This window comes from Phalacrocorax aristotelis, chromosome 21 (assembly GCF_949628215.1).
Source record: "Phalacrocorax aristotelis chromosome 21, bGulAri2.1, whole genome shotgun sequence".
NCBI classification, from domain to species: domain Eukaryota; kingdom Metazoa; phylum Chordata; class Aves; order Suliformes; family Phalacrocoracidae; genus Phalacrocorax; species Phalacrocorax aristotelis.
Genome location: NC_134296.1, coordinates 1,607,313 through 1,634,735, shown reverse-complemented (window position 1 = coordinate 1,634,735; position 27,423 = coordinate 1,607,313). Strand labels below are relative to the sequence as shown.

General features: G+C 61.6%; 1 protein-coding gene across 2 annotated transcripts; it reads right to left on the bottom strand.

Annotated features, from left to right (window-relative positions):
• Positions 1 to 12: 12 nt before the first annotated feature.
• Positions 13 to 25,965, bottom strand: SYT2 (synaptotagmin 2). Of its 2 annotated transcripts, none has more exons than XM_075115900.1 (9): positions 25,849 to 25,965; positions 8,842 to 9,024; positions 8,523 to 8,692; positions 6,940 to 7,065; positions 6,544 to 6,711; positions 6,214 to 6,381; positions 5,687 to 5,804; positions 4,786 to 4,919; positions 13 to 4,102 (listed from the first exon to the last, which is right to left on the bottom strand). In XM_075115900.1, exons 2-9 carry the CDS (start codon positions 9,005 to 9,007, stop codon positions 3,896 to 3,898), a joined length of 1,257 nt encoding a protein of 418 aa, XP_074972001.1. In that variant the 5' UTR covers positions 9,008 to 9,024; positions 25,849 to 25,965; the 3' UTR covers positions 13 to 3,895. The 2 variants fall into 2 exon arrangements, with proteins under 2 accessions (XP_074972001.1, XP_074972002.1); XM_075115901.1 differs by having other exon boundaries at positions 6,940 to 7,056.
• Positions 25,966 to 27,423: the final 1,458 nt, after the last annotated feature.

The window sequence follows — 27,423 nt, the reverse complement described above, 5'->3', positions numbered from 1 at the left end:
AGGGAACTGGGGCTCCTTTCAGCTCGTTTCTTTAATAAGGAGACAGATATCTTTACAAAATAACCATTTAACGATAAGAGACGGAAACGACAGAGTCCACACGAGAGGAAGGGGCTTTAAAAGCAGCTTCCCGCCGGAGCCGAGCGCTGCGGGGGCCAGGATGGGGCAGAGCGGGGCCGGCACCTGGGTCCTTTGTTCCGGGAACCGTCTGAGCCTGGGCCTCCCAGAGGAGCTGCTCCTCCCTCCCAGGTTTGGGGGAAAAAAGAAAAAGCAAGCCAAGCTTGTTGCCAAGCCTTGCGGATTCGCTTCCTTTTAACCCCAGGAGACTGAAGCTGAGCATCTCCGTGGCATGGCTGGGTTTGCACCACGGTGCAGCTGGGCGGGGGGGAAGCCAGCTCTCGTCCCCAAAACAGAAACCACCTGACCGGACACAGCAGAAATAACCCAAATTTCTCCAAAAAGCCTTTTCGGCATCAGATCTTTGCCGCGTCCCAGCCTTTCCATTGCAGAAATGCCACCGGCAGGTCAGCCCCGGCGTCTGTGCCCAGCGCTGCCCCATCCCCCCACCCGGTGCAACGGTGGCATCCATGGCCACCGAGGCGGTGGCCGACGTGGCTCAGCCTGGCTCCGCCGCCGAGCCCCGCGAAACCAGGGGGAACAGTGGACACACGGAGGGAAGCGGGGTCACAGCTCACCTGTGGGCCCATCCCCATGGGGTCCCGGCACACCGTGGTCTAATATGGCTTCTAAAGTTGCTCTGACGGTGAAACGCACCAACGCGACACAGGACACCGAAGCCACGATGTTGCCGCTACCCAGCCATGGTATAAATGCGACAAGACACAGGAACAAGACACACGTGGAAGTCATGGCTGCGTCGGCGACGGCTCACCCTCCGCTGGCGGGACTGCCTTGGCATGCTTTGCTTCTTGGCATTATGTTCTTCTTTTACATGTTTTTTTTTAATTTTTTTTTAATTTGGGGGAAAATAATCAGGGCAGTGGAGAGCACTCGAGCAACGAGTTTTGTTTGTCACCGTCTCTGCCTCGCTGGAGAAACGTGGTCGGGACGGAGGTGCCGGCGGCGGCGAGCGGTGGGACAGAGCGTGCAGTGCCGCGCTCGGCTTTAACCATGCTGCTACTGCTACGTGGCTGCATCTCATGCACTGTTCATGGTATATACAGCTATGTCTCCATATAGTTTTAACTACACACAACTAAGGGGGGGGGGGGGGGGGGCTCAGAGGCAGCGCAGATGGCTTTAATATATTGGTTATTTTTTCCTTTTTTATTTAAAAAAAATTAAATTATGTATTAAAGTCACAGTTTCCTCCCCCCCCCAGAGGCTTAAAGAGTCCGAATGGAACAGCTGGGTGGGATCTCTGCTCCTGGGTGAGACCCTGGGCGATGCGGCGGGTCGGGGGGTGCGGGGAGGGGGGGGTGTGTGTGTGGGGGGGTGTGCACATGTGGGTGTGCGTATGTGTACAGGCGTGCGTGCACACCTCCGCCTGCTTCCCAAGGACAGCCGCGGGGCCGTGCATGCTTGTGGACCACCAACAGGAAGATTTTAGTGTTCTTTTCAGTTCCTTCTTTTTTAACCCATTTCCACATAAGGCAAATACTCCCCCCAGTGCCCGGGCGGACTCTGAAATGAGACTGATTCAAGTGACCAAGTCCTGCCTGTGCCCCCGGCTGGGGGGCATCACCCACCCCCAGCTCCCCGTTAATGAAAAGCACCCCAAGGTTTCTTCTCCCTTTGGTGACACGAGCAGGGCAGGACCTCGTTTGCTGACACTGACATATCCATTAGGAAAAGGGACTAATTAAAGCCGGAGATAGCCCTGCGGGACCCATGAAGCCCCTGTAGCCTGGCGCGGCCCTGGAGGCACCTTGGCCCAGCCTGGCCGAGCCGCAGCTCCAGCAGCCGTGCTGGGCCCTGGGGCATGGGCCAAGCACAGCCGAGGTGGGGGTGGAAGTGGTCTTTGGAGGTCTCCCATCCAACCTCCCCCACCACCATACTGCAGCTTGGCTATCCGAACCCCAAACCTCCCCCAAGGACGGAGTCGTCCCTCCCTGGGGACCTGTCCCAGGGCTGCACGTCCCTCCAGGGGAAGGGGCTTGGCCCCATGTCCGACCCGAAATCCCTGAGCTGTGGCTGCCACCCAGTTTCCCATTGTCTCCCCACCTCCAGCCGGGGCTGGATGCCCTTTGGGAAGCAGGGCCCACGGGGAGCTGCTGAAGCACCCAACAGCACCGGCGCGAGCTCACTTTTGGCACTTTGTCCCCAGGCTCGGGACGGCCTGTACCACAGTCCCAGCCCAGGCGTTGGACCCCCAGAGCTGCATCCCGATGCCCGCGGCGTCCCCGCTGCACCCCAGAGCTCTGCTTCTCCACTGCAAGCCCCCCTCGCCGAAGGTGCGACACCCTTCGCTGCGTAACTGCCAAAACCCACCAAAACCGAGTCCAGGAAAGCAAAGCGGAGCAGGGAGCATGAGGCTGCGGGGGAGCCGGAGCCAGGCCGGGGCGTCACTGCTCCAGTACAGACTGGGCTGAACTGGGCAGGGCTGCCGGACCCTCTCCCAGCTGCAAGGAACAACATGGGCTTTCCAGCTCAGGGACATGGTGCTGGCTCGTTCCACAGTGGGAGGAGTGGCCCGGAGAAGCTCTTGCCCACTGTCAGGGACATGGATATGGCTTATACCCCTGAGGGGAGCAGGATAGGGTGGATTCAGCAGCCAGTGGCCCGGTGGGGAGCAGCAGCTCGCAGGGGTCAGGGGCTTTGGTCCCTTGCTGGCCATGGGCTCGCCCTTGCCCTCCCCACCAGCATCACAGCAGTGCAATGCAGCGGTGGGGCTGGAGCTCCCCATAGTCCCCCACCTGCCCCAAGGCTGTGCTGGTGTGCCCATGGCACAGCTCAGCCCTGGGGACATGCGATGGCCTTTGGGGAGGCACCTGGCGCTGCTCTCCGGGGCTGCCCCCCTCACATTTGGAGACCTCTCAGCGTAAACCTGCCTTGTGGAAGCATTTTGATTTACAGGTTTCAACCAAGCATGGTGGGGTACACAAGCAAACCACCCAGCGCTGTCTTCGCCTGGCCTCTGGGGACATGACAGCCGCCCGGCAGAGGTGGTGGTGGTCCGCACTGCGCTGCCATTGCCTGCACCTCCCACCATGTGCCTCCTCAGAGCAGACCCCCCAGGGCTCCCCATTCTCAGACTGGTCCCCACGGCTCTGGCTGCAATGCCGAGGGCTCAGCACCCCACTGCCACGCCGGCTGCAGCGGGGCCCTGCCGTCCTTGCAAACCTCTCCCCAGAAGAAGCCAAACCTGGAGCTGGCCGGGGATGCGCGGCCGTCCTCAGCCCGCAACCACAGCTCTCACCGTGGGAGGCAGAGCAGGAGCGGGAGGCACCTGGGTCTCCTGCAGAGGGTCTTCTCCACCGTTTCGATGTCCCCACAGCTGTTCATGCCCCAAGCAAGCACAGTGGGTCTGGTCATCTCGCTCTACCAGGCTCCGTATCGCCTCCATGCAATGTTTGACGGTTCCCCACGTGAACCCAAAGGAAGGACGGCAGCAGCGATGCTGCGGGCTGGTGACGCGGCCGCCGGGGAAGGTCCCAGGCGTGATGGTGGCTTTGCACCTGGAAGTGATGGCGGGCAGAGACAATGGGACATGCAGCAGAGGGGAGCGATGCTGAAGAATGAAAAGAACCATCCGTGTCTTTAACCTCTTCCCCTGGAAGCTATTGGGACTGTCTGGAAACCCTTCCACAGCCATCAAAGGGTATTTCAGCTTAAAACAGAACAAAAAAACCAAAGGTTGCGTAACTGAGGTATCAGTAGCTCTGGGTCGCTTCGACTGTCAGCAGTGCCGTGCTGCACTGGCCGGCAGATCTTCCTATTTGTTTTTCCCAAGAGCTGCATCTACTTCTTCCTCTGGCTTCAGCGAGTGCCACTGGGCAATGGGCCGCCGGGGGTTGGCCAGCATGTCGGACCAGTGCCGCAGCTCCGTGCCGGTGGAGTTGCAGCCCGTGAAGATCTTGCCAATGGCTTCGTTCTTCCCCAGCTTGTCATAGTCCAGCACCGTGATGACCACCTGCACTTTCTAAAGGAGGAAACCTTCTTTAGAGGGGTGGAAAGGCGCAGCAGCTGTGATGGTCCCATGGCCTCCATGATGCCCCAGCCGTGGTACAACTTGGCAGGGCACCCCAGGGACCCCCCATCCCCCAAGGCTGAGCCCTGCCGTGGCCCATTTTAGGGCAGGGTCCCCTCCATGCCCACAGCTTCTGCCACTTCCTTCCCAGAGGATCCTGGGGTGGCAAAGCCATGGCGGGGGCCCAGCTCATCCTGACATGGCCACCAAGGGGCTCACAAGAGCTGCGGGCTACAGGGCTTGACGGGGCTGGGCTGGGGCAAGGGGCAGGTGCAGGGGCTAGGGCTGGACATGGAGAGGCAGATGGCACCTACCAATGGTCCAAAATGTCTCTAGGACCACCGGGGGGTCCCTGCTACACCTGGGGTGAGCACTATAGGGCCAGGAGGAGGAAAGCCCCATTCCTGCTGCGAATGTCCCATGGGTGCTGCCCAGCCTCCCACCTCTGCCCCTGCACCAGCTGCCCTCAGCATCAACCCAGGCTGGGACTGGATGTGTTTTATGAGTGACCAGAACAGAAGCTCAGCCGGAGCTGCTCAGGCTGGTGGGAAGGCTGGGATACAGGCTCAGGCAGCTGCGGGACTTCACCCATCACCCCCACCCTGCCTGCCTCGCAGGGATGTCATCGGACAAACCTGTATCTGCTCAAAGGGGATCTCAAAGCTGAAGGACTCGTTGAAGTAGGGGTTCAGGGTCTTTTTCTTGACTGTGGTCTTCTTCTTCTTCAATCTCTTGCCATTCTGTAGCAGGTGGATCTTCACGTAGGGATCTGGGGGGGACGGGCAGGAGGGTACATCAGCCAGAGCCGAGATGCCCAAGAGAAGGATGAGGTGCACCGTGGGGTGAGGAGGCCTCCAAAAGTAAAGGAACTCTAAGGTTTGCGGATGGAGGCCAAAGCCAAAGCATTTGGCCTAGAGAGGATTCACGGGAGCAACTGGCCAAGGAATGGAGCTCTTCTGCATCCTGTGGGTCTCCTTGTAGGAGTGTGAGGGACAGTGGAGTGACACCAGAGGGTGCTGGCCTGTCACCCCTGTTTCTGGAGCAAGACACCCCAGCAATAAAGCTGAACCCTTCCAGCCATGCAGGTACTGCTCATCTCCTGGTTAAGGCAGGTCTGGAGAGAGCTGAGGCCCGCGGGGCAGAGAGCTCAGCCCTGGGATGGCGATGAGAAGACTCTTCTAGCATAAAACATGCCATCGACTGAGGTCCTCAGCCCCAAGTCGAGGAGGAGCAGGACCAGGAGCAAATGGCAGAGCAGCATTTTCACCACCCAGGTCCTTCCACAGTCCTGGGCCTGGACACAGTGGTGGACCAAATTCAATATGTCCTTCCTAAAGGTCGGGGGGCTCAGCCCACCCCCATCTCCCCTCGCCCCCCAGCCAGACCGTGGGCTGCCTCCAATGCAGGAGGTCCCAGGCACTGGAGGGGGTTTCCCCAAGCCGTGCCAGTCTGATGGCCCCAGCGTCCTTCCCCAACAAAGGCTGCCAAGAGCCCCACAGTGGGGTGTAAGGATGATACTCACAAGCCAACACCCACCTGAGAGACCGCCGACATCCATCTTCTTCAGGTTCTTGGCCTCCAGGATGCAGACAGTGAGTTTCCCGGCTGTGGGCACGTACCGGAGGGAGATGCAGATATCTCCTAGCTTTTCTGGCTGCCAAGCGGAGCAGGGAGCAGATATCAAAGTCTTGCCAGTGCATTGGACCACAGTGTTGGGACATGGTCCGCATGCAGGTCCCCCCAAACCCTGCTCAACTTCCAATGCTGGCACGAGCTGGCACCATGTGCACCAGCACAAGGGTTTGCTGGGGCAGGCCAGTCCCAGCACAGCACCCAAGACATTTATACTCTTCATTTTTGTTACAGAAAGGCTTTTGCACGGGGGAAAAACGGGCAGCTCCTGCTCAGTGCTCATGGCCAGGATGTGCATGGCATTCAGGTGGGACCCCACAGCGATCACCATCCCGAGCACTGCGGGATGGCCCAGAAAGCAGAGCACACCTCAACCCTCCCTGGCCAAGGGTTTCAGGTGGCCAAGGGCCTTGCACCAGCCCTGCTCTCACCTCCTCCTTCTCGCCACTCTGCAGGTCCCGCCACTCCTCGATGGGCTGGCCCAGGTCCACCGTGTTCATGGGCACCTTCACCTCGCCGATGATGTCATGCTTGGAGAAGCGATCGAAGTCGTAGATGGCCATGACCAGCGTCTTCCCACCCAGTTCCTGGTAGGGGACCTGCACAAAGAGGGCCACTGGACTGGCAACGGGCTCAGAGGAGTCCAAGCCAGGACCACCCGCTTCCAGCGGCAAGGGTCAAAGTACAGGACTGGGACACAGTCCGGGGAAAACATGGAAGAGGCAGACAAGGTACCGTGTTGTGGGTAGGAAGGGGCGCACCTTGAAGGTGAAGGTCTCGTTGAAGGCAGGGTTGAGTGTCTTCTTCTGCACTTTGGTCTCATACTTCTTCTTCTTGTCAGGGAGCAGAAACACCTTGACGTACGGGTCTGAGGTGCCACCCATGTCCAAAGCTGGCAGTTCGGCAGCTTGGAGGATCCCCACTGTCAGCTGGAGGCGGGGAGAAGGGTGCCTTCAGTGAGACAGCCCGGCTACATGCTGCAGATGCCAAGGGCTTGTCTCCAGCTCAAAGTGGGGCAGGACTCCTCATGGCACAGGACCCATCTCCCCACTGCCTCCTGTGCCACCCAGGTCCAACAAGGAGACATCTCCTCTCAAATACCTTCCCTGGGCCAGTGCCACTGCCCCTTCTCATCAGAGCCCCAGCCCCTCCATCACCTGGTTCGCCTGGAAATCATAGTCCAGAGAGAACTGCAGCTTCCCCAGGTTCTCCGGCTCCTTCTCCTCCTCCTCGCCTTCCCCCTCTGTCAGACCCATCTCTGCATCATCGTCGTCCTGTTGACCCTGCAATGGCAGCCGAGGTGTCTGGCTCAGCAGCAGAGTCACAGCCCAGGGTCGCCATCCCCACACCTCTGGGGACCTCCGGCACCCCAACCCGGCTGGCTTCTCAGTCCCCCAGGTTCTCCCCATGAGGGCCAAGGACCCGCCCTGCTCTGGGGACGTGAAGCCCTGGTAGAGCAGCCCTGGGGTGGCACCGGCTCTGCCCACAACCATGCAGCTCCAGCCGAGATGGTGTCGGGGGCTGCCTCAGGACACGGGGTCAGCTCCAGTGAGGGGAGGTCCAGTGCCTGTATTGGGGTGCTACATGCAAGCAGCCTACTGCAGAAGGTGCAGGGGTACTCTATCCCCCTAACCCATGCTTGGGGGAGCACTGCAGCCAGTGCTAAGGGCTTAGCAGGGCCATTTTATTAATGTTGTAATAGAGATACAACCTCATTCTCCCATATCTAAGGCAAAGCCACCCCTCCCCATGCCTCTCCAAGCCATGGTCCATGGGGTGGGAGCCCCATCTCCTTATCACCTCTCTGATGTGTCCCCAGGTCCCCTGTCCCACCCTGGAAGCAGCCGATGGAGAAGGAGGTTTGTAGTGGCACCTACCATGGGGGCATCCCAGGATGGAGAGGGAACGCGCAGGGAGGGAGGACGGCGAGAGCAGCAGGAGGGAAGAGAGCCTCATTACAGAGAGCATCGACAAGGGACCCACAGCAAGGTGAGGAATCGGGGTTTGTACGGCCCTATTGAGCCCCAGGGGACGGCCGCCCTCGCCCTCCACTGGGGAATCCCACACCGCATCTCCCACGACCATGGGCACGTGCAGACAGGCAGGTGTGATGGAGCATCGCCACTCAGCGCTCACCCCTCTAGCCCTGCCTGCATGCCCATGGTGCCCGCGTGGCTCTGAAGAGCGGGAACAGATGCCCAAAATCTCCCACCCCCTCCAAATGGGTCAGGGCAATTGAAATGGCTGGGATCGCCCCAAGCCCGGTGGTACCAACGCCTCCCTTCTGCTGACCCCTCCCCAGGATAAGGACACAGCCCCAGCTCTGCTCCATGCACCAGTACCTGCCTCTTGAGCACTGGCTTTTTGGGGAACCCAAAATGGTGGGCATTTTGGCCTGGTGGACCTCCCCTCTTGGCTAAAGGCACAGTTCAGTGACATGAGGGCAGCTCAGGAGAAGGTCGGAGCCATACAGGATTAAATTAGTGTCTGCTGGTTCAAGTGAAGTATTGGCAGGTCCAGGCCATCTTGAGCCCGGTCTCCCATCCGGGCCCCGGAGGAGGACAGTGCTGCTGCCTCAGCTCCAGGCCATGGAGCTCCATGTCTGCACTGTCCCATCGCAGGGTCCTGGTGGCTCCATCCCCCTCTGCTGCCTGAGCTATTGGTGCCCTGACATGGTTCGTAACTCAACCAGAGGGATCATCCTACACAGGACAGGGCCAAGCAGTCCAGAGGCTGTCACCTGGTTGCCTGACTTCATGTCCTTCATGTTCATGGCGTTCTTCATGCCTTTACCCTTCTCCTTCTTGTTCTTCTTCTTCTTGCAGCAGCACTTCTTGCAGATGCAGAAGCAGCAGGTGAGGATGAGGAGTCCAGCTACCACCGCGATAGCGATGAGGGCCCAGGGAGGCACTGCAAGCAAAAGCCAGTATCATCGTGAGCCCCGCAGCTCCCTCCCAGGCCCAGCCACCCCACTGCCTTGTCCCACGTGCTGCACTGGGACCAGAGGAGTGGTGGGGTCATAAGGAGGGTGATACCTGGAAAAGGAGGCAGCTACTCACAGGGGATCTTGTTAAGCTCATTCATGAACTTGTCCTTCAGCTGGGTGAACATGTCCCCATTGCTCTCGCCCGGCCCCGCGGCCTCAGTGGAGTTCTCCATTGTGGCCATGGGCATCGTGGTGGCCGTGGCCTCCGGGGCCATCACTGATGCTTGCTTGAACGTCATGGTGGGTCAGGGGCTCCCTGAAACACAACATCACCTCGGTGATCACCCAGGTCCCTGCTGCCCCCACCCCTCCCCATGTCCAGCTGCGTCCCTGAGCAACCATCTGCACCCAGGACATCTGTACGGACAGCAAAGCTATAACAGGGTGCTTGATCTTCTGCTAGAGGGGTGTAGAGTCCAATGGTTATAAAGGACATGAGGGTCCAGACACCTGGATTCCCTCACGAGCAATGGGAAGCCCAGTTGAGTCCCAAGTTCCTTGACCCTTGACATCTCCAAAGCCACTGGGAGCATCACTGTGGATGCCAGCTCGGAGCCTCCTGGGGACATTAAGGACACTGCTAGGGGGAGGTTCACCCGGCAAGGCCCCATAGGATGAGGGAAGCAGTGTTGCGTCCCCAGGAGAGATGAGCAAGGTTAGTTTGGACAAAGCCAGCCCCCTGCCTCCCCCTTTTCTCAGGCAGGGACCCATCAGGCACCTGCAGACCCAACACATGGCAGCAGCCAGACCTCACTTTATACAGGGACCCAGCGCTGGTGTGGGACCCTCAGGACTTGCTCCCTGCCCTGGGAGAGCTTCCAAGGATCGAACGGGAGAGGAGCAGCATGTTGCTCTTCCTACAGCCCCAGGGAGCTTTTGCAGGGCACATTTTAAGGATTAATGAAAGCAGGGAAGAGCCGGCTCTACACAGCCATGGAGGGCTCAGTGTGCACATCAAGGGTCAGCCCTTTCACCATGTCACAGGTACCGTGTCCTGAGTGGCTCGAGGTGCCTGTCCGCCTCCCAGCCCTGCAAAGCCCAGATACCCCTGGCCTGACAGGGCACAGGGAAGGCACTTGGTTCACTGCCAGGGCTGCAGCAGAGCCCACTGTGCTCGGCACCCCCAGCCCAGAGGGGCCCGAAGCACCCCAAGGACGGGGACACCCACCCCACAGTCTTGCAAATGTGGCATTCACTCCTGCACGCAAACCTGGTACAAAGTGCCTCCACAACCCAGCTCTGGACCCGAAGTGCCTCCATGACCCTGCTCCAGCCCCAAAGTGCCTTCACGACCCAGCTCCATCTCCAAAGTGCCTCAACGACCCAGCTCCGGACCCAAAGTGCCTCCACGACCCAACTCTGGACCCAAAGAAGTGCCTCGCTAATTCAGCAGAAGGCAAGCCTGCAACGGGAAGATCAGAGCAGGCAAGAAGCCAAAGGAATTAACAGTGCTGGAAGAGTGAGAATAAAACACTATCCCATGGGGAAAGCAAAGAGCTGAGCAGGAGTGCAGATAACCAAGGAAGGATTTTTGGGGGGTATGTGAGCTCTGGCATGGGGGGCACCCCCGGTCCTGCATCTCTTCTGCCCGCTCGATGAAGCCTCCTCGCCCAGAGCATTGTCCCCCGGTGCCGGCAGCTCCGCCGTCCTTCTCACAGCAGCAGAAAAGGAGTGTTCTCTCCTCAAAAAGTCGGCCAGAGAGAGCTGGGGGTGTTCCTGCACTGAAAAGGCGCTGCCGTGCCATCTCCAGCTGCCTCTGGGGTGAATTGTGCACCGAGTTACCCAGTGCTCAGCTCAGCACCCCACACACCTTCCTCCCATGCCACTGCTCCCGGGGGGTGGTGCTGGGGGGGACAGCGGTGGGGGGAGGGGGAAACCCCATGCGAGGCAGAGGCAGCCCTTCTCACACCAGAACGTGACTCCCACCCCGCCAAGGCCCCGGCTTGGCCTCCCCAACACCTCTGCTTAGAAGAAGCTACAGGCACCAATGGCAGGGCTGAGGTTTCCAGGGCTGCTGGCAAGATCTGGCTGATGGAAAATCCAGGCTGGTGGCAGGTCTTGCTCCTTGGGGGAAGGTCTCCAGCCCCCCCAAACAGACCCCACATCACCCCGGCCTCAGGAGCCACTCTGGGCTGTGGCACAACCCCTCCCCGCAGCACCCCAGCACCACGGGCTAGCCAGGAGCATCACCTCTCCTTTCATCCTTCATCCCTTCCAACAGCAGCATTTACAGTGGGAGTGCAAAAAGTTATGGCAAACAGAAAGGCATCTGTCACGGGCACTGCTGGGAGCAGCGGGACCCCCGGCAGCCGTGCAGGGCACAGGGTGGCTGGAGAAACCCCTTCGCTGGCTCATGGGTGGGTTCATCCTCTCCTCACACATGTCTCTGACTGAGGCAAGCCAGGCAGCATCAAAACTGGGAGTAAAACTTGGCACGATCGCCTTTAGGATCAAGCTTTTGTAGGCAGAGCTGCTGGGATCCATCCCAGCCAGGCAGAGGAAAGAGCTGCAGTAAATAATCCTTCTGCAGATAGGGAGCCTGGGGATATTTTTTAATCTGGTTTGGGGGCCTTTTATTGGGTCCTTCCTGGATTTTGAAACCCTGCATGTGTTTCCCACAGCCACATGTATCAGAAACTCCCCTGACAAGTGCAAGGAGTGACTCCTGGTGGTGCAGTTTGGCCAGGAGGGTTGGGAGCTCCCAGCCCAGCACAAAACACCCGTTTATTACAAATGCACCTGACCAGAGGCAAAATTGCACCAACAAAGGCAACGCTCAGCTGGAAAACACTGCTGGTGCCCACCGACAGGGGGTTTGCAGACGCTATGTGGCTAGGCCACGCCACCCCTCAGCATCTCCAAGAGCTGCTCCGATAGCCAGGCCCTGCAGTCGAATGGCTCCGGGATGCACCAGTTACCCTTTTCCCCATTCCCCAAGATGCTGGAGGGTATCGGATGGGTTGTTTATCCTTGTGGGGCAGCCAGAGCATTTCCAAGCAAGGCTCTTGGTGCAAAAGGAACAACCTGAGGGGGTTTTTCCCCGTCACAGCACTGGGGTTTGCTAGGAGGACAGCAAAGCAGCCGGAGGAGCCGCAGGCAGGCGAGCAGATGCTGCCTGGGGCAGTTTGGACGCTTTCCAGCTCGCTGCAGGCGAGGCAGCGTTTTTGCAACGCTGGCTGCCCGACCTGACCTGTATTTCTGAGCAAACGGCAATCTCTGCCAAAGCGGGACAGGGTGAGCTCTGCAGCCAGCTGGGTTTGGGAAAAAGAAAAAGGCCGGGCAGGGTTGGGAACCCTCGGTGGGGGATGCTGCCGCCTGCCCCTCGCCCCAAGCGACAGCACCCAAGAGCTGCAAGGCAGCGGTTTTGCAGGGCCCCCGGGCACAGGGCAATGCCCCCGCCTGCCCCCCAGGTGCTGGATCCTGCACCGCATGTCTGGGGCAGGTTGAGTCCTGGCTCTGCCCTGCACTGGCAGACAAAGGGCAGGGGGCTCCAGGCCCCTGATGCCTTGCAAGCGCCCATGGGTGCGCGGCAAGGGGGATTGGGGGGGGGGGGGGGGGGGCGGGGCGGGGGTGCAAAGCAAGGGTGCGAGCAGGGTGTGCAGGGCCATGGGATGGGGGATCCCAGGGGAGCACGCTGCTGCAGCGCAGCCCGTGGCACCCACTCTGCACCCAAACGTGGTACAGGGTGGGCAGCACAGGGCACCCAGCCAAGCCACCCCCCCCCCCACCCCCCACCCAGCACCCACAGCCGCAGGCACCCAGCGCAGCGCTGCCCTCGGGGATGCGGGGGCTCCCCGTGCCGCAGGCATGGGGCTGCGGCAGCCCCGCTGCAGCGCTCTGCAGCACTCAAGGCACCGGCTGCGCTTGCGATGCTGCTCACATCCTGCTGCACACGCCGCCCCGGCCCAGCAGAGCTGCGGCCCCCGGGAGCGGGGCAGCGTGCCAGGGGCACCCCGAGGGGCGCGGGGTGCTGAGCACCTGCAGCATGGGGGGGTGCTTGGCCTGCGTGTGTGCACGTGTGCAAGAGCTTGTGCATGGCGAGGATGCAAATGGTTGCGCAGCGTGCGCGCATGTAGGTATGGGGTGTGCAAATGCCTGTGCAAGCATGTCTGTGTGCAAGTGCTTGTGCATGGGATGCAAGCATGTATGAGGGTATGCACGCTTATGCAAGTGCTTGTGCAGCACGCAAGCACGCGTGTGCGCGTGCTTGCGCACAGGGTATACATGTGTGTTTGGGTGGAAGTGCTAAGGGCACAAGCACCCTCTGTGTATGTGCAAGTGCTGAAAAGGGCGTGCACACGGCCATACACATGTATGAGCACATCTGCTCATGGATGTGTCAGGGTGCAAGTGCTTGTGCACATGTGCAGCACTCGTGTGGCTCTGCAAGCACTCCTGCACGCAGGTGTGTGTACCCAGACGGGTGTGTGCATGCCAGAGCCTGCAGGCTGTGTGAGAGCTTGCACGTAGCTCTGTTTGCACACACATCCCCTGTGCACCAGCGTGCATAGCTGCTCATGGGTCACGTTTGCACGTGTGTGCATGCTGCTGGAAGGAGACGATGCACACTGCATGGCGCACCCGCACATCTGTGTGCTGGCACGTTCACGCTTACCATGCAAACCCCCGCACGCTGGGGGAGCACCGAGACACCGTGTCCCCCGCTCTCAGTGCCGCCACGAGCAGCTGCTGATTGATTTCTGGAACTAATTTATAACGCAATAAGGAAAACCCCTCCCAGCAGGTGCAGGAGCCCTGGGCGACAGCAGGGACAAGGTGCGGCGCCGGTGCCTGGCCAGAGGAAACGCTGCTTTGGGGGTTATTTGGGGGGCTTTGGGGCACTACCCAGGGCTGGGGGGGTTGGAGGCAGCATCAGGCCTCACAGCGGTGGCTATTTTTGACCAGGGTGAGCTAATTAACATCATTAATTGCTCCGTCACCTGCCCCAGCAGCCCATGTGCTCAGTGGGTGCCGGGAGAGCCGAGGACTGGGGGAAACTGAGGCACAGGAGGGGCTGGGGGCAGGGCATGCACGTTCATGGGGCCCTGTTGCTGCCCCCCCGCCTGGGGGGGGGGGCGTCCCCACAGGGCCCTAGAGACCCTGCCATGGGGATGGGGGGGCTGATTCTACCCCCACATGAGGGGCAAGGGCTGGGCAGTGTGGGGCAGGGTGTGGGGTGCCCTGGGATAGGTATGGGGCAGCACCATGGGGGCAGGAGGGCAGGTATGGGGCAGGATGAGCAGGCAGCGTGTACTTAGGCACCTCCTCCTCTGCCACTGCCTCACTGGGTGTCCTTGGTCACATCCCCTGTCCCCCACCACACACGGTGCAGATACAAGCCAGGCAGCCCAACCCCTCGGCTGGAGGTGTGAAGCCACTCCCACCCCACAGAGCAGATTCCTGGGCAGAAGGGCCCATCCCAGCACCCTGACCCTGCCCGACGCCGGGCCAGGCCACCCCGGCGCCGCCAGGAGGGTGTCAGGGTGGCTGAGCGGCACAGGGGCCTCAGCTGACGGCACTGCAATGCAGTCCTGCTCGGGCTCCGCTTGCTTTTTTTTTTTTCCTTCTTTTGCAATTTTTTTTCCCCCTCCTTTCTGCAAGCTGCAGCAGCCAGTGGCGGGGCTGGGGTGGCCACTGGAGCCGTCTCGTTGGAGGTGGGAAGGGACCTCGGCCCCCCCCCCCATTATCACTGCTGTCCCCCAAACACCACTCTGCCACCCCGCTGAGGACATTCACTGCAATACAGCCAGCGCTTGAAGTTTTCCCTTTATTCCTCCTGCAAAACTGCACTGGTTTGGAGCTGCCCCTGCCATTCCTCCACCAAAACCACAGTGTCTTAAGGACATAAATAAATAAAGATGGTTATAAATAATGATTTCTATCAGTCCTTGGCCCAAGAATAAGTATGGGTTAAGGCATTAATAAACACTGGCTGGGAAGGGGCTCTCACCACCCCGACCCTGGTAACCCCTGGGGACCCCACCATCTCCTCCCCAGGGAGCAGCACCCCTCGGTGGGACCCACCCCATCCTCTCCAACCCAGCCGGGAGCTCCCTGCAGAGCAGGACAGGCTGGGCTTCGCCCAGGCAGCTGCTGTGGAGACCCCCCACGTGTGGGCTGGTGGGGAGGGCCGTGCACCCCTGCGGCGCGTTGTCCCCACTGCCCCCCCCCGGGTGCTGCCCCCAGCCCCCTGTGCATTATCCTGCACCCTGCACCGCCTTGCTCTGGACCCCCAACGCGTGACCCCTGCACCCCACGGTGCTTCGTCCCAAGCCCCCCAGTGCATCACCCCCATGGTGCGTTTCCCCCCAGAGCCCCTAATGCATCCTCCCTGCCCTCCCCCTGGTGCCTTAGCCTGCACCCCACAGTGCAGTACCCCAAATACACCACCGCAGCACCCCCACATCCCACAGGACATTATCTTGCAGCTTCCCAGACCCACTAACACGTTACCCCAGCCCCACCTCAGTGCACAACCTTGCATGATGCATCGCCCCCACGCCCCCAGTACATCCCCCCTGCACCCCGCCACGCGTTACCCTGTATCCCCCGAGGCACTGCCCCCCAGCTGCAAACATCTGGCCTAGAAGGAGCCACCAGCTCCCATCTCCAGCACAGCCCCCTAGGGGCCACATCCAGCAACGCCCTCCTCTCCAGGCTCACCCCCCCCCCCCCCAAAATCCTACCTTGACACCCCCAAACCCCCCCCAGTGCCTTTATCAGCTGCATTGAGCCCAAAACGAGCCCTGACGGGGCTTTGGCCCCTCGCTGGTGTAAACCCCTCCGGCTCCGGCTGATTTACACTGCACGGGGCAGCTGGCTCTGGCTCGACCGTGCTCCAAAGGGACCAGCCCGGCTCCCCCGTTTACACGGTGCCAGTGTAATTAAAAGCGAGGCTGGGTTTCGCTTGCTGGCAGCGCCCCAAGGTCTGGTGGGATGGCAGTCCCAGCCGGAGCTGTGATCCCACCTCCATCCATCCCCGGGGCCTTTCCCCTACTGGGAAAAGCAGTTTTGGCACCAGAAAATCCCTTTCCTGAGCCCTTCGTCCCTCCTCCTGCGAAAGGCTCCATCCCAGAAAGCCCCTGTGGCAACCCCCCAAAGAGGTGGGGGTTTGGGGTACCCCCAAGGACGGGCGCTTTGGCAGAGCAACGCAGGTGCCCACTGCCCCAGGCTGAGGCTCCTCCGCCTCCGCACCCGCCGACGGGACAGGAGGGGAGATGGACAGAAAGGGGAGTTTTTTGGCAAGAAATCATCGGTTGGGGTGGGAGTTTTTGGGACCACGCAGGGAGAAACGGCGTGTGTGGCTGAGCGATGGGGCATCTTCACCCACCAGCAAAATCACCCCTGCTGGGTTAGGGTTATACAAACAGGCTGGTTAAAATGGGAGAAATGGCAAGGTTTGCACAATTTGAAAGAGAAAAAGAAGCATTTCACTACCATGATCCTCGGGACCCCTCTCCTCCAGCTCCCCTGCTGTGCTCCCACCCGTATCAGCCAAGACATTGCACAAAGGACTGGACCCAGGGAGGGAATCTGGGGATCTATGGAAGGAGCTGGATGTCTCTGGCCCCAGCAGCACCCAGGCAAGCTCAGCACTCCCCGGCAGGGTGAGGGTTCTGGGGGGATCCAGCCGCTGGAAACCCCCTGCTCCTCTGTGGGGGCGGCTTTGGCAGCTGAAACCTCTCCCCTCTGGGGAGGTGAAGCCCGACGCGATGACGGAGGGCAGAAAGCGGCAGCAAATCAAGATTAATGAGGCTGAGGCAGCAATTAGCACCAGCAGCCGCTGGCGGAGCGCCAGGCTGGGCTGTGGGCAGGGGTAAGGGAGGCCCAACCCCCGCTCTCCCAGCCCAGGGTGCTGGGTGCTGGCTTGTCCTGGGGAGACCCCAACAACAGGGGAGGGGGAAGCTCATTAGCTAACGAGGGGCTGCGGTGCCATTGTGGGCCCGGAGCAGTGAGTTATCGCTCCTTCACAGGACGGCAAAGCCGGGGCTGCGGTGCCCGTTAACCCCATGGGCTGTAAGTTGTCCTGCTGGGGTGGAGACGTGGGGACCCCCCAGCCCTCCATGAACGGCAGCTCTGGGACCCCAAAACCTGCAGCGGCCCATGCCAGTGCTTGGGCTTGGGTGACTGGTAGTGAAACTCCCAAACTGGTTCCAAAGGGGAGCCCCCTCCCACCACAATGTCGGCAGGAAACCTGAGCACTACAGAGCTGGCACGTTCCTGTGATGCATCCCAGGGGCAAGCAGGGATTTTGGGGTAGAGCTGAGATATTGGGCCATTCACGAGCCAGATCTTGATGTCGGCAGCTCTTTTGACCCCAGGAATAGCGGCCCAAGGGGTGGGAGGGAGATCCCATCTCTGCTGGACCCGCGGATGCGATGACTGTACATTCTTCCAGCCTTTCGCACAAGGGAAGAGCCCCCAGCGCCCCTGTGGTTTGGGGACTGGCACGTCCGGGGTCAGACATGGGGGGACATGCTGGCCAGAGTTTTGTCTTGCAGCAATGAGATAGGAGAGTCTAATTAAGGCAAAAACATGACTTGGCTTCTAATGGTCATTTAATTAACAGAATTTCTGGCAAGGGATGTGCACAGGGAGACCAAGGGATCAGGGAGGAGGGGGAGCTGGGGACGGGGACGCTGCAGGACCCTGGTGCGAAGGGGCCCTGCAATGACCCAGCCCAGCAAACCCCAGCCCCAAGCCCCTTCCCCACCCCAGCACAAACCCACCATAGCTGCATTAGCGGCGCCGGGTCAGACCCTCCGTCAGCAGCACCGAAGGCTGGCATGACAGCTGCTGGGGCTCGGGGACAGCTTTCCCCCCCGGGACTCCCCCACCACCCGCACCTCCCTCCTGATTTACGCTGCTGAGGGCGAGGGGAATGTCTGCTCCTCCAGCCCCACGCTTTTCATGGGAGGATATTTATACTGGGCTGGGAAATGGGAGCCGGCATCAGCACAAGCGAGAGGTGTGATGGAGCAAGGATGCTCCGGCAGCAGGAAGTGGCACCGCAGGACGTGAGCTGCTAAGCCATCACCCCTGGAGCAAGGCATTCCCCCCCACCGAGTGCGAGCAGGCGGCACTGGCCGGACACCCCCAAGATCTCTGGCCCTCGCACCCCGACTGGCGCCACGCTGCCTGCCCGCCAAGGGAAACCGAGGCACGGGGAAACCGAGGCATGGCACAGGGCAGCTGTGCCTCCAAAGAGAAACCCCAGGAGCGGGACTGAGCCATCCTGGCGCAGGGGTGAACCACATCGTTCCCTCCAGCTCAGAGCTGGGCCAGGGCCCTGCCGCTGCCTGGGCTGGTGATGCAGCCGCCAGCGCCCGCCAGGATCCGTGGGGCTGCTCACCATCCGCCAGCCGGGCTCAGACAGCATCTCTGGCAAGCCAGCTTGCACCCTCCTGCCCCCCAAGACACGCTCCGCTCACTGCCTCTCATCACCAGCCAGCACCCAGCTCGTCTAATTAAAAATAATGATGTGCTGGGGCTCGGCAGGCCCGACTGCAGGCTCTTCCCGGCAGATGGGTAATTCGGCGGGGGGTCACCATGCCAGAGAATTACATGGTTCCAGTAAAAATTTGATGAGCTGCCCAGCTGGTGGCGAGCACATCTCCTGCACGTCCCCGCAGCCCCGCTCCACTGCAGGGTCGCATCCAGAGTCCCCATCGTCACCCCGAGCTTGAGGCGTTGGGAACAGACACGGCAAATACGGGCAGGGCCAGGGACCCCGTGGTGAGCTCCTGCCTTGCCGCTCCACATGCCGGGATCCAGGTTCCTCACCGCAGAGCCTTGAGGAGGGGACTAAGCCCCGAGCTCATGGGGCAGATCTTGTAAAATAAAAAAATAAAAAAATAAATGCAAGGACTGGTGGTTTTAGAGGCTGGCGCCTGCCTTGAATAGAGGGCCTGCTCTGTGTCACAGTGGCTGCGTTATTTACAGCAAAACCAAGAGACGCCTAACAGTTAAATGCAGTCTTAAAGGTAGTCTTCATCCATCATTCGGGTACCAGATTAATGGCTTCTGCTGCTCACAAGTTAAAACCACCAGCTCCTGCTGCCGGAAGGCTGTGCCGAGTGCTGCCGCGGCTCCCACTGTCCCGGCCAGACAGCTAAAGGTCCATGCACCCACAGGGCTGGGCGTGCGATGAGCTGGGGAGGGGGCGACCCCATCCTGCCCGACCCGCTCGGCTCCCGAGCATCTCCCCCTGCAGCAGCATCACCCCAGGCACTCTGCCAGGTCTCGGGGTCCTCCTCAGTGCTGGCAGGTGCCCCCCACCAAAGCATTGCACCCACCTGGGGCTGCTCGTGGAGCTGCTGGGTCTGTCCCTACCCGGGGACACCTCCCTGCACAGGGACCGCCGCTGGCACCCACCGGCATCAGGGGCCAGACAGCTCAGGGGTTTTCTGTGCCTTCGCCTCTAAAATCAGGACAGCACCGAGGTGAAATGGGGGAAGAGACGAGTGACAGCACGCGATGCCTGCGCCTGCTTCTGTGGGGAGAGGTGGCCCACAGCTGGGTGCTGAGAGCCTTGCCTGGCACCCATGGGTGCTGCTCCCCAAGCCCACCTTTCCCAGGGAGGTCAGGCCCCGACTATCCCTCGCTGCTGGTGTTGCTGCTGCCCCAGCAGCAAAGGAAGGACCTGAGAAAGCTGAAACTGGGGCTGGTGCCAGGGCTCCCAGTGGAGCTGGGACAGGCGCTGCGGCAGCCGCTCCCCACCCAACCAACCAGCGCTTCGATGCCGGCAGCGAGGGGGCTGGCGAGTGCCCTCTCCCCCTCCCCGCTACAGCTCTCGGCTTTCCACTTTCATCTGGCGCTGCTGCAATGCTTCGGAGACCCCATGGAAGGCAGCCGCCTTGCTAATTAGCTGGGAAGCAAACGAGAGATTGCACCGAGGTACCTGTTTATACAGCAGCGGCGCTTGGCACCGGCAGAGGTCAAGGTCCCTCTCGCCCTGCACACACCAGGAGCAGCCCACAGCCTCTCCAGCCCCCGCTGCGGTGGCACAAGCATGGTCCCATGCCAAGGAGGGGACAGTCCACCCACATCCTTCCTACCCACGGGGAGGCTGTAGGGGCTGCAGCATCGCCCGCTATCAGCACTTCATCGAGAGGGCTTTGGCATGTGCCACGTGCTGCCATGGCACCCATGGAAAATGCATCTGGAGACACTGGAGAGCACGGGCACCTGAGTTGTGGGGATGCAGCCACCCCTGAAGACACCAGACATCCCATACGGCACCAGCCGCTGCAGCCGAGCCCTGGAGAACTGCTGGGCTCACCCCAGCCACAGCCAGTCCACCCTTGGCACACAGAGCTGCGAATGGCCAAAGAAGCCACCCAAAGAAAAGGGAATACGTGCTGCCAGCGCCCAGCCTGCTCCCCAGCACCAGTGATGCTGTGGTGGCCGTGCCTTGCTCCGCAAGCAAGACCAGCACAGCTAAATAGGGCAACAGAAGGTGACGGGCTGAGTTATTCTGGCACTTCGAAGGCACCACGGGGCTGAGAGCATCTGAATCCTGCCCAGGTCGGCACTGCTCTGCCTGCAACGCTGCCCTGCTCCCGGCACTCCCTGGCGATGGCCCCGTGCAACAGCCATGGCTCCTGATCAATACCGGGGGAGGAAAAAGAAGCCAGACAAGCTCCTGGGGAAGAGCCAGAAGCTGCTCCAGGGGAGAGCTGAGACGAGGCGGATCGATTTGAGACGTGAGGCAGGGGAGCGCACGCCCTGCGCTGCTCCCCAGCTAAACGACCACAGGCTAAACGAGCAGCCGCAAGCCACGAGGTGCTGTTTCTAGGGGTGAGGCTCCATATGCCCGTCAGGCTGTGGCCCCCGGAGAGATCTCCAGAGCACCCAAGCAAGCCTGAGGCAGTGATGGGCCAGTGTTAGAAATCCAGAAAACTGGCTCCAGCGATGCACAACCTTCACCATCTCCCTCCTCCCTGCTGGCCAGGGCTCAGACCCGGGGACCGGCTGCCTCCAGGAGCGATGCTGGTGGCTGCTTGCCCAGCTCCAAGGCGCAGAGAGCACTGGAGGCAGAGTATGGCCCTGCATCCCCGGGGCCACCCGCCCTGGTGGCATTTGGGGTGAGAAAGGGGATGGCAGAGGCACGATGACAGCATTGGTGGGGACAGAGCACCAGACCAGCCAGGGGAATTTAATCGTGACATAAAGCACTGCCAAAGCCAGGACACCGGGAAGTGACTCTCACAGATTAACCTTGTGCACTGTGAGAGCCAGGAGCCCAGACCTGGCAATGGGCACAGCCTCCTGTACACTGCAGCAGGGTCCTCTGCTCCTCCTCAGCCCTTCCAAGCCGTGTCCCTACGTTGCTCCAGGTGTTTTGGAGTCACAAGCACAATGGCACACACTTTCGGGGCTGCATGGAAGAGCTGCTCTGCTGCTGCATCCCGGGGGAGGCTATTCCCCTCCTTGAATAACCTGGAGAGCCCAGTTGCCTGGGGAGCTGCAAAGCACCCTGGCTAGTGGTGTCCAGAACCCGCTGCTGGACTGGTGCCGGCAGCCACTGTCCCTTCCAGGGGTCCCCCACAGCCAGGGTCACCAGACCGGGAGGGTCTCCGTCAGGCTCTCACAGCACAAACCAGCGGCTCAGCCCGGCACAGCCACACCGCAGTTCATTGCAGCACAAGGCAGCGGCTGCGCCAGGCTGCTGGCAGCGATGCAGGGCTCCTGCGTGGGCAGCAGTGGGCACATGCCACTGCCTTTGCCTCAGCCACTAACCTGGCTCTCCCCAGGCTTCAGTCCCAGGAGAAAACCCCATAACTCCCCTGGGAGCAGAGCGAGACAGCACCAGAGCCCAGGAGGGCATCCATGTGCTTGTAAATCCATGTGCAGCACTGATATTTGGGGTTGTTTTCCCCCTTGAATCCTCTGCTCAAGGCTGATGGGAGCATCGGTGCTGCCTCGGGGATCCCGGGTCCCAACAGCCCTCAGTCACAGCATGTCCCTAGGGACATCCCGTGCCCTGCAGGAGAAGGCAGGAGGCATCTCCGCCGGCATGCCACGACATTGCCCCAGCAGTTCGGCAGCTGGTCCCAGCTCAAGGGGGTTGTCACAGAATCGCTTTGGTGTGAGGCAGCGCAGCAGGTTCACGGGTGGCGAGGGACACCTCGACCCACGCAGTGCTGCCGTGGCATCGGCTGCCAGATCAACTCTGCTGACCCCAGACCATCCTGGCGTATCTCGGGCACCCCTGCACCTGCAGACACCCATCCCCATGACTTCAGCCCAGCCCCGTAGCAGCTCCCCGGGCCCCCTGGCAGCAGGACGATCCCCTAGGCCACCTCCAGCTCAGCACGGGCTCAGACAGGCTCAGGGGTTGGACGTGCCCAAGTGCAGCACCAAGTCTGCCCCCAGCACCCGCCTGCACCTTGTTCCACAAGCGCCCACTTTGTTCCTGGCTTCCCCATATCCCCTGGGGATGCACCAGACCAGAGATCACACTTGCTGCACCCTCGCAGGGTTGGGAAGAGCCAGGGAGCAAGAAACACCCTGGATTAATTAAAACACACCCACTTTCCTTAAAATGCAAGACGTGAAGGATGCCCCAGTGGTGCCAGGGGCCCCTTCCAGGCAGGTGGGGCTGCGGACACCCAACCTCCAGTGGTCAGCGGTGATGGATCTGGCGCAGTCGGACAATTGCCCATGCCTGGAGAGTGGGGTGCGGGGCCAGATGTAGCAGTTCGGCATAGCCCTGTACCACCACGCTCACCCCTCAGCACCACTCTGTTCTCCCCAGAGCCAGCTGTGGTTCCCCCCTCTCAAAGCCCCGGAACAGAGGCTGCCGCACCACCAGAGCCACCCCAGGGCAACAGGGAGCTCTACCAGCCTCCGGCTCCACTGTCAGACCGGCATCAGTATCCAGGGGCACCATGATTCCTCCTCCAGCCACTGGAGACGATTAAACATCACGCAACTTCCAACACGTGGGACCAGGACACGGCAGCCACCGAGCTCAGGGGGCTGGGATCCCCCGCTCCGGGGCTGGCAGGGACAGGCCAGCACCGGCACGGGGCCAGCACCATCCCCGGCTGCAGGATTACATCAGTATGGGGCATCTCGGATTCCGGTTGCACGCTGCCTAATTTACGGTTTAATTAATAAATGGGGAATTATGCTGAGTTTATCCAATACTTTTGGACGCGTGATGTTATCAAAATCCCATTACTGACGAAGGAAGGCATGAAGAGCAAAATTAGCTTTGGCATCTGAAACACTTCAGCCGATGTGATAACACAATTATTAGGGCTAATAATCAAAGAGCACTTTGGGGAACACAGGCTCTGGCAGGAGCTGAGCCGAGGGCAGCCACAGCCCAGCGCGGGGATGAGCTGGGGAACAGCCGGGTTTTCACCCGGGAGGGAAAGGCTGACTGCAGCCAAGGGTAAAAGCATTTTGCCAGGCTGCACTTATCGGCGGCTCCGAATATTGGCACAGGCAAAGTGCCGGCGGCCTCCAGGCTGCTGAGGAGCACGACCGGGCACAGCGCCGAGCTCTGCTGCCAAGGGGTAGGGAAAAAAAAGAAAAATACAAGATTTGAAAACCAGCGGGCACTGGATCCCGTCTATGTGCTTCAGGCATCGATCCTGCTGGAGGACATCACGGCTGCCGGCTCGCAGCTCTCCTGCGCAGCCCAGAGAAGGAGAAACTCAAGTCATAATTAGGAGCTGCAGTCATCCAGCTCCCGGAGCTGGGGCTTTGCCAAAACCACCACGAGCTTGAGGAAGGGCCTGCTCCCACCCCTCGGAGCAGGAGTCCCGTCTTGCTTCAGTGGCCTTTAGCTCAAGCGCAGTGACCACCCCCGGGGCTCATGGAGCAGGAGGCAGCTCCCCTGGGAGAGGCCAGCAGCAAAAGCTCCCGCTGCGCCATCCCACCGCAGCCGGCCGGCACGGCTTCGTGCAGGCAACTCGTGGGTAGAAAGGCAGCTGATTTGCAACCCTCCCCAACCATACATACCGGGAGATAGATATATATATATAAAAGCATATATAAGTATACATTCGTATGCCCTCCTTCCTCCCGTGAGCCCGGGCGGCGCTGGGCACTGTGTGGCAGAGGGGTGCAGAGCCAGGACTGCCGGCGGCGATGCAGTGCAGCCGATGCTGGCTCACTGCTGCTGCTGTCGCTGGGCTAACGGGCGGCGAGGGACGCGTCCTTGCCCTGCAGAATCGGGGCCACTGGGGCTTCGGGCTGGCTCCCGGCAAACAGGGCACTGGCGCCTGCCATGGGGGGTTGGGAGAGCTGGGCTGGGCACTGGGTGATCGGACAAGGTCAGATCTGTTTCTGTGCTTCACCCAGATGCAAGAAGGGGACAGGGCGTCGCTCCAAGAGGGGTTGGGGGGGTTTTACTGAATGGAGCTTTTCCCAAGCAGCACAGGTGACGTCCCACTGTCACTGCTGGCCTCAATGACCTTGGGTGCATCACCTCCCCAGTGCTGTGCACTCCCCCAACACAGAGACCCCCACAAGCCACGCTTCTTCCCAACAAGACCCTCAGGCCAAAAGCACCCAAGCGCAGCAAAGGTGCAGAGCACCAGCTGCCCCGAGGGTGCCCCAGGGCTCCAGCAGCCCCCGGCAGCACACAGCCAAGGCGCTGCGCTAGAGAGGAATAATGCAGCAGGCAGGAGACGACTCCTGCCGGTGGCTGCGCTTCTGTACAGTGTGCACAGGAGTGACATAGCTGCAGCAGCACCTCGGCGCACAATAAATGAAAGCCTTTGCTCCAGGACTGAAGTTTTTGCTGCTGCAGAGGAGCAGGCAGGGAGTCCTTCAGCACCCTGCGGCTGCCACCGCACGGGGGAACTTCACTGCTGGACACCCTGCAGCGGGTGACATCCTGCAGCGGGTGACATCCCGCAGTGGGTGACATCCCGCAGCACCCACTGCCCCGGTCACTCTCACCTGGAGGACAGGGAAGTGCTGCGCCGAGGAGCACCTGGTGCAGAGATTCACATGGAGGCACTGGCACAGTTGGGGACCACGATGCGATGCGTGACACAGGCGCGTGTGTCCCCCCCACCCGTGCCACAGTCACCTTGCAATATTGCCTGTCCCCTGCGCAATTTGCAGAGCTCTTTCGGGATCACTCCCGCCCCTTTTTAAAAGTAGGCTGCAGGGAGCTGCGAGGTGCTGGGCATAGCTCCGATGCAGCTGTGGGTGCAAAGGCTGCGGCACCCCGATGCTGTCGCCCCTGGCCCTGGGGTGCGCCCCTCCTCACCGCTGCACCCCGACGGCACGCAGCGAGCGCGAGAAGTGAAGGAAGATCCCGGAGCTTGCTGCAACCACGGTGGGGAAATTCAGTCCGGGGAAGGGACTGGCTGGAGCTGGCTCCTGGCCAGGCCGCTACGGAGAAGCTGCCGGTGCAGCGGGGCCTGCGGCCGCCCACGCCTGGAGCCACGCTGCTTCCACTGGTTTCCAGCACCGGGGCACGATCCCCGCACTGCACCGGGGGTAGCCCTGCGCCCCCAGCCACCCCCCGGAGCCACAACCCCAAAGGCACCCGTGGTGGGGCGCAGGCAGGGATGCGGAGCTGGATCATCCCTCGGTGCCCAGACGACACCTTTGACCCGGCGGCTCAGCTCTGCACCCCTGGGGTGGCCCCGCGTCTCCGGGCGGGGGGGGGTCGCACGCTCTCGGGTGGGTCCCACACCCTTGGGTGCGCTCCCGCCACCCCCGCAGCCCCCCGCACTAGCGGCTGCATCCACCTCCATCCCCCCAGGCTCTGTCCCCAGCTGCCTTCGGGGCGCAGCACCCCACGGGCAGCCCCGGGGCGCCGGGCACGGCGGGGAGCGGGGAGCCGCGTCCCGGGCGGGGACCCCGGGGAAAGCGCTGGCCCCCGCCCCGCTCCCGGCACCGGCACACGGCGGGGAGGTCGCCACCGGCCGCGCCAGCCCGGCCACCGCCGCGCCCACCCCACCCGGCGACGGTCGCACTTGGGGCAGCGGCGCCGGGAACGGCTCCGGGACGGGGTCGGCGGGAGCGCGGGCGGCCCCGTCCCGCAGAGCCCGCACCGCTGCGGCACCGGGGAGAAACTTCGGCGGGAGTGCGGGCGGACACTTACCGGCGGGGGCGGCGGGAGCCGTGCGGGCGGTGCGGGACCGGCGCGGGCGGTGCGGGACCGGCGCGGGCGCTGCGGCAGCCCCGGCCCCTCCGGGCTCGCGTGCGGCGGCTCCGCGCAGCTCCGCCCACCGCCGGCAGGCCCCGCCCCGGGCCCCGCCCACAGACCTGGCCCCGCCCGCCGCGGGTGTTGCGGGGGGGCTGCCCGCGGCTCGTGCGGGCGCGGCCCCACCCACAGGGGGTCTCCCCACACCCTCACCTCGCAGCGGGCACCCTCGTCGGTCACCGCACAACCGTCACCTCACACCGGCCACCCTTCATCGGGTGACCTCACACCTCTCCCCTCACACGGGTCACCTCACAGCCATCACCCCTCACCGGGGTGCGCTCGCGCCGGTCGCCTCACAACCATCACCCGTTATCGGGGTAACCTCACACTGGTCACCGCTTATTGGTCATCTCACACAGGTCCCCTCACACCCTCATCAGGGTGACCTCACACCAGTCACCGTTCATCGGTCACCTCAAATTGGCCACCTCATACCTGTCACCCCTTATGGGGGTGACCTCACACCGGTCACCTTGCACATGTCACCCCTCATCAGGGCTACCTGACGCCAGTCACCTCACACAGATCGCCTCACACTGGTCACCTCGCACCAGTCACCTCCACACTGGTCATCCCTCACTGGGGTGACTGACACCTGTCACCCCCCATCAGTCACCTCACACTCATCACTTCACACCGGTCACCTCACACTGGTTACCCCTCATCGATCATCTCACACCAGTCACCTCCCATTGGTCACCTCACACTAGTCACCTTGTACTGCTCACCCTCACCAGCCACCTTGAACTGGTCACCTCAACATCAGTCATGCCCCATCAGGAACACCACACCTGTCACCTCCCACCCATCACCTCCCACCCATCACCTCTCATCAGTCACCTCACTCTGTGCTCGTCTATTCACACCAGTCACCCCACACCAGTCACTCCTCGCTAGTGACCCCACACCGGTCACCCCACACCCACCACGGCCGCACCCACCACGGAGACCCGGAGCTGTGACCGGGTCCCCACCATGGCCACAGGAGAGCGGAGCAGTGGTGGGTGAGTGGTAGCACCCCCACTGTGCCACCACAGACCCAGAGGGTTCCTGGGAACCCAGCTTTCAATTTGGGGCAAAAACAGCAGGAAAAAGCTGATGGGAGCCAGGTGAGGAGCCCGGGTGGGGCTCAGAGGGTGGCCGGTGGTGTCTGGTCTGCCCTCACTGTGGGGTCCCCATCCCCGTCGGCTGGGGCCCTGAGTGGGGAAGGGGACATTGGGGCACCCCTTGCTCCCTGCAGCTGAGCCAGGGACAGGGACCCTGCGAGATCACCCCAAACCTACCCCAGCAGAGGTCCCCCACCTCCGCTCCAGCGCTGCTCGAGCCACACTGGGACATGGCAGGCTGCTCCAGCCAGACCAGCTCGCAACGGGGCTGGTGTCCTGCGCCCCCGCAGTGGCCTGGAGCCACGGCAGATAGGCTTTAATGAGTGACACTGCCCGTTAGCTCAGCTGAAACAGGGGTTCATCA

Excerpts from the sequence above, each read along its gene's own strand:
- SYT2 (XM_075115900.1), bottom strand. The coding sequence starts at position 9,007 with ATGACGTTCAAGCAAGCATCAGTGATGGCCCCGGAGGCCACGGCCACC. Across the intron at positions 8,693-8,841 it reads TGAGCTTAACAAGATCCCCT|TGCCTCCCTGGGCCCTCATC; the intron begins GTGAGTAGCTGC and ends TTTTGCTTGCAG. Across the intron at positions 4,920-5,686 it reads GGATGTCGGCGGTCTCTCAG|ATCCCTACGTGAAGATCCAC; the intron begins GTGGGTGTTGGC and ends CGTCCCCCCCAG.